General features: G+C 40.1%; 1 protein-coding gene across 1 annotated transcript; it reads right to left on the bottom strand.

Moving 5' to 3' along the window:
* Positions 1 to 293: 293 nt before the first annotated feature.
* LOC133748102 (small nuclear ribonucleoprotein Sm D1-like) lies at positions 294 to 808 on the bottom strand. The gene has a single exon (XM_062176667.1). The coding sequence runs from the start codon at positions 806 to 808 to the stop codon at positions 344 to 346; it is 465 nt and encodes a 154-aa protein (XP_062032651.1). The 3' UTR covers positions 294 to 343.
* Between the last annotated feature and the right edge of the window lie 5991 nt (positions 809 to 6799).

The following is a 6799-nucleotide window of genomic DNA, read 5'->3' as shown; positions in this document are numbered from 1 at the left end:
TACAGTACCAAAAAGAATTTATGATTTCACCTATAGCTAGGTTCCACAGACAGGAGTCGAGAGTAAAGTAACAAAATACATATTCAGAGCATGTGAAGTAAAAAGGTAAGTGGTTGCTCTCTTTCTATATATATATTCATAATAGAAAAACTGTACTTCAAAAATTAAAGTCTGATCATCTAAGAAGGGAACAATCTAAGAAATGCTCAGGTCTCACAGGGGCAATTTCACGAATATGAAACTACTAAAACCTCAATGTAATACAGTCAATAGACAATTCTGCCCAATATGTTTATTAAAAAGTGACATAAACAAACAAAGCCTGTACAAAAGAAATCCCGAATCACTCATCACTCTGAAACAGTAATCTTGAGAGACATTGTCGCCTGGGACCCCCTCTTCCTCTGCCACGGCCATGTCTTCTTCCTCTACCCTGGCTTCGGCCTCTTCCTGCAACAGTTTCCCTCTTCTTAGATTTCACCTTGGGTTCAACATCCACAAGTAGTGTATCCAGAGGTAAACTGTCCAGTAGAATAAAATAGCAAATGTTATTTCCTCGAATACTCAGCGTTTCCAGCTGTACAGGTTCTCTGTTCTTCACGGTCATCTTCACAGATTTAAGATGCGTATTCATGCTGACATCTACACCTGTGATTGTTCCATGGACCTGTGTTCCATTCTTCAATTCAATGGTTACAGTTTCATGACTCAATTTCATCAAAAATCTCACGAGCTTCATCGTAGCGGCGCAATCGTCCTTTCTGCTCGATAACGCAGAGAATGCAACAACCGAGGGCCGACTAGGCATATGAATCTTAATTTAGAGATTTTTAAATTGTTATTTCAAATGTAAATCAAGGAAATCAGCAGGTGGAAAGCAAAAGCTATTATTTGACATAGAACTAGAATCTGATCCTCTGTTAAAACAATGAGGTTTTTACACTATTTTGAAATCATCTTAAAATTCTGTTTAAAAGCTACAGCATCTCCTTTTAATAATATTGTTTAACTGATGACTCTCTGTCAGTTTTCTAGCCAGCTCCTGTAAACCATTTTCTCTTCCCTAGTTCTGACTCTGTTAAAACTGTTCTAAGTTATGGGATAAGATTCCATGTACTAGCTATTAACTTTAAGGTTTTATTTCTGATTTTTGGAATAGCCAAAGAGACACAGATTTTGTGTTATGTTAAAGTAATCTATTATGAGGCCAGCGCCACAGCTCAATAGGCTAATCCTCCACCTGCGGCACTGGCACACTGGATTCTAGTCCCGGTTGGGGCGCCAGATTCTGTCCCGGTTGCTCCTCTTCCAGTACAGCTCTGTGCTGTGGCCTGGGAGTGCAGTGGAGGATGGCCCAAGTGCTTGGGCCCTGTACCCACATGGGAGACCAGGAGAAGCACCTGGCTCCTGCGTTCGGATTAGCGCAGCGCACCAGCCACAATGCGCTGGCCATAGTGGCCACTTGGGGAGTGAACCAACGGAAAAAGAAAGACCTTTCTCTCTGTCTCTCTCTCTCTCTCTCACTGTCTAACTCTGCTTGTCAAAAAAAAAAAGTAATTTGTTATGTTCTCTTAATGTCTCTTTTAAGTTCTGATTGTTTAAAACAGTTGAGTTTTTATTAAGAGTTATGGTTGTTTAAATAAATGCTTATTCTAAAACATTTGCAAAATCACTTTGTAACAATGATCAAATCTGATCTATATTATGCCATGATGTTAAAGGATCCTATTTCTACCAGATATATCCTATTTCTACCAGATATATCCTTGGCATCCCTGATAGATATTACAAAAAAAAAAAATTGAAGTTCCAAATTCTTTAGACTTTGATATTTCCAGTTGGGCCCCTAGAATATCAAAGAATATATGTCTCTCATCTTGTAGAGACACTAACTAACCAGGCTATTTGAATTCTATTACAGGTAGTGTCAAGATGTGAAGTGGTACTAAATTTTAATTTATGATAATGAAAAATGCTATTGATATAAATGTCCAAAAGTTAAAAACTCTAATGATCTTTTGTTACCAAACATGATGGCTATCTTAATGAAAAAAGCCCAGAGGCCTAAAAGGGATTCATGTTTTGTAAAATCCTACCATAGACTTCTAACTTAGACCATCAAAGATTAGAGATGGGACTTGAGCAATCCCTTGACTTGCATACTCTAAAAGGTTTCCTTTGGTCTGCTTTAACAAAAACCAGGAGAAAGAGAAGGCTGGGCAGCAGAAGCAATGTAAAGATAGGTGATAGTAATGGTAGAGCTAGAAACATGCCAGGGGATTCCAATTCAACCCCATCAAGGTGGCATGTATCAATGCCATCTTACTAATCAAAGTGATCAATTTAAGTTCATAATTGATCATAATGATAGGATTAAGTGTCAAAGGGATCACATAAACAAGACTAGTGTCTGTTAATAATAACTGATAGAATTAAAAAGGAGAGAATGATCCAACATGGGAAGTGGGATACACAGCAGACTCATAGACTGGCAGATGTCCTAAATAGCACTCTGGCCTCAGAATCAGCCCTTAAGTCATTCAGATCTGGCTCAAGAGCCCATGAGAGTTTTGCAGGCATGGAAAGCCAAGACACTGTGACAAAAAAACAAAACAAAACAAACAAACAAAAAAAACCAAACCTAAATGAAAGATCTCTGTGAGTGAGATCCCAGCAGAAAGAATAGGCCATCAAAGAAGGAGGTACCTTTCTCTGAAGGGAGGAGAGAACTTCCACTTTGACTATGGCCTTGTCTAAATAAGATCAGAGAACTCAAGAGGCTTCCATAGCCTTGGCAGCTCATGACAAGAGCCTTGGGTGATTACTCAAGCCATAAATAAGTGTGTCAATTGTTAAATCAACAACGGAGTCACTGTGCACTTACTCCCCATGTAGGATCTCTGTCCTTAATGTGTTGTACTATGCAAATTAACGGTAAAACCAGTATTCAAACAGTACTCTATACTTTGTGTGTCTGTGTGGGTGCAGTCTGTTGAAATCTTTACTTAGTATATACTAAGTTGATCTTCTGTATATAAAGATAATTGAAAATGAATCTTGATATGAATGGGATGGGAGAGGGAGTGGGAGATGGGATGCTATAATCCAAAAGTTGTACTTTGGAAATTTATATTTATTAAATAAATAAAAAGTGAAAAAAAGATAGGTGGCAGGGAAATTAATGGCTGTGCTCTACACAGTGACCTTCCATCAAAGAGATGCAACAGGCCAGTTCACTGCATTGTTTATATGGAAAGCCAGGTCTTTAGCAGAAGTCAGCTTATGAAGAGTCATGGTAATTCCGCCAGCCAAGAGTCGGGTCGCTGAAAATGGACCTGCTCTGGAGTCGAAGGATGCCCAGGTTAGAGCTGCAGACCTTGTTGGCTCTAAACTGAAAAGCCCTTCACTCTGTCCAGCTTCCAAAATAACCACAGCTGCTGAGGGGTTGACCAAGTAGGGTCTGCAACATTGCAGACAGAACTGTTAGAGATGCCACCTTTCTGCCTTTACCTGGCCAGCTCTCCTCCCAGGCCAGCTAGGTAATGGAAGTCAACAGGGTGCTTTCTCCAAGGAGGTTCACACCTCCCTTATGATGTACTCCATATAAAGATATAAATAGGTCTGAGCATCATGTCTGCCAAGGCCTTAAAACCCACCTGATTATTAGCAAGCCCCTTCTATCAGTTTCTATTTGCCTCTCAATGGAAAAACTTTTTTTGTAGTTTAGAGAGCACCTTTAGGTCCTCTAATAATGACTCTGTCCTTGGTTCTAGACCCTATCTAGCCCACTGGGGCATCATTCCTTGGTAATTATACCTCTACTCTTGCATCAATGGTTCTACTCCTGACACATGTGTATTGATGGTCCTCTTCCCCCAACTTAACACTGCGTGATTTTTTCAGATTGTTTTAGACAAACCCCTCTACCCACAAGAGATGAGCAGACTGGGCTGCAATCAGCTTCACAGCCTGCCTCCCCTCAGTAGAGATCTCAGGAACAGCTTTGGGCCACAATGTTATCTCAACCAACCAATGCAAAACAGCTTCAAAAGTTATAAGAGGTCACCAGGTTCATTGAGACTCCAGCTGATGCCTTCTGATGTCACCAAAGCCAAATCACATCACTAGCAGTGTTTACAGAAGGTAATAATGGAACAACCCAAAACCTTCACCAACCCAGCAGTCAACCAAATTCTACTACAGAGATATATCTGGCTCCCCACCAGGACATCATGACTTTAGACATTGCCCCATGCCAGCGGAGAGTAACTCATCACCCATGTTAGCAAGAAACAGATCTAGAAGATAGGTCATCATCCCTTCACCCCTCCTGGACTTTTAGGGCTGATACAATCCCATACAACACTTGCTTTATAAAAAACAAAAGGGAGGGTATGCTGGTAAAATAGTTCCATTTTCCTAAGCTCAGCTTGGCTTACTAGAAGTCAGGTGACAAATAGTTCAATCACAAGTGTTAGCTCCACTCTCACCCTAGTGGGATTTGCTGCTCCCTCTTTCTTACCTCTGCAAAGCTATATGAGACCTGTTCTCCTAGTATAGGCTGTTGTTCTCTCATGTGCATGGAGGCAGCCTGTTCGGTTTACTCCACCTGACGATAAACCTTCTCCCTTATTCTGGTGTTCAGTGTGTGTTTTGTGGTAACCTCTTCACCCAACTTACCCCTTTAACATTATATAATGATCTTCCATGTTTCTTTCTACTGCTTTTGACTTAAAGTCTATTTTATCTTTGTTGTTTTTGAGATTTTAAAGCAAGATTTATTAGAGTCAGAGACCTCCAGCCAGAGTGGCATAGAGCGGGGCTTCAGGACAGGCAAAGCCTGAAGGGGCTTCTGGTAGTCGAGTTTTTTGAACACAAGGAGGTGTTCTGCTTTCTTTTGGGTTCCATTTGTGTGGAATACCTTATTCCACCCCTTCATTTTCAGTATGTATGTCCTTTTAGGTGAAGTGAATTTCTTGTAAGATGCACATGGTCAGATTATATTTTTTAAATCCATCTAGTCATTTGGTATCTTTTAATTGAACAATTTAATTCATTTACATTAAGGCAATTATTGATAGGTGAGACTTACTATTATTACATGTTTTCTAGTTTTAGCATAATTTCTTTCTTTCCTGTTTTCCATTTCTTTCTTTATTCTTTTTTTTCTCCTTATCTTACAGTCTTCCTTTGTGGTTAAATGACTTTCTTTATTAGTATGTTTTGATTCCTTATTTATTATTTTTGGGGTATCTGTTCTGGATTGTTACTTTGTGGTTACCATGAAGTTTACAGAAAAGTCTTAATTATAACAAACTATTTCAAATAATTGAAAATTCAAATTGATCATGAAGATGAGGAAAAACAGGAGTGAGAAATGCAAATTAAAATCTCTATACTTGCATTCCATTCCTCCTGCTTTTTGATGTTCCATTTCTAATGCTCCACTTCACATTATTCTATATTGCCTGTATCTTAATAGATTAATGGAGTTTTTATTTATAATTGTTTGAATTTTTAGTTTTCATAGTAAAGATTTACATGGTTTATGCACCATGTTTACAATATTAGAGTACCCTGATTTTGTCTGCATACTTATTCCTGCCAGTGAACTTTGTAAATTCTAATATTTTTTCTTATTCAGTGAAGTTTTTTCTTTTAACTTGAAGAATTCCATTCAGCATTTCTTGTAGTACATACTTTGTGATTATAAATTCTCTTAGCTTTTGTTTCTTTGGGAATGTCTTTGTCTCCTTCATACCTAAAGGACAGCTTTTCTAGGCATAGAATTCTTTGCTGTCAATTTCTTCCTTCAGTACTGTGAAAACCTCATCTCACTCTCTTCTGTCATGTAGAATTTCTGCTGAGAAATCTGCTGTGAGGAAAATTTGGACAATTTAATGTTTTTTTTTTTTTTAATTTTCTCATGTCGAGAATTCTGTCTTCAACCTTTGAAAGCTTAATTATATTATGTCTTGGGATAGACTTGGTGACCTTTAACATCTGATACCTGGATAGGAAGTTTTCCTTTATCATCTCTTTGAATAAGTTCTGCCCCTTTGGCATTCTCAAATCTTTCCTGAACCCCAAATATTTGCTTTTTAAATGCTGCTCTAACATTCCTATAACCTTTCTTCATTCCTATTCATTCTTTTTCTTTTTTTTTTCTTTTTTTTTTTTTATTTTTGACAGGCAGAGTGGACAGTGAGAGAGAGAGAGAGACAGAGAGAAAGGTCTTCCTTTGCCGTTGGTTCACCCTCCAATGGCCGCCGCGGTAGCGCGCTGCGGCCGGCGCACCGTGCTGTTCCGATGGCAGGAGCCAGGTGCTTCTCCTGGTCTCCCATGGGGTGCAGAGCCCAAACACTTGGGCCATCCTCCACTGCACTCCCTGGCCACAGCAGAGAGCTGGCCTGGAAGAGGGGCAACCGGGACAGGATCGGTGCCCCCACCGGGACTAGAACCTGGTGTGCTGGCGCCGCAAGGCGGAGGATTAGCCTGTTGAGCCACGGCGCCAGCCCCTATTCATTCTTTTTCTTTGCTCTCCTCCAATCATGTATTTTTGAATAGACTGTCTTTGAATGCATTAATTCTTTCTTATTTTATCTATTTTAAAACTTAGGCCGGCTCCGTGGCTTAACAGGCTAATCCTCCGCCTTGCGGCACCAGCACACCGGGTTCTAGTCCTGGTCGGGGCACCGGATTCTGTCCCGGTTGCCCCTCTTCCAGGCCAGCTCTCTGCTATGGCCCGGAAAGGCAGTGGAGGATGGCCCAAGTGCTTGAGCCCTGCACCCGCATGGGA

Source organism: Lepus europaeus, chromosome 2 (assembly GCF_033115175.1).
Source record: "Lepus europaeus isolate LE1 chromosome 2, mLepTim1.pri, whole genome shotgun sequence".
NCBI classification, from domain to species: Eukaryota; Metazoa; Chordata; class Mammalia; order Lagomorpha; family Leporidae; genus Lepus; species Lepus europaeus.
The sequence above is the reverse complement of the archived record's forward strand: the minus strand, read 5'-3'. Positions and strand labels throughout refer to the sequence as shown.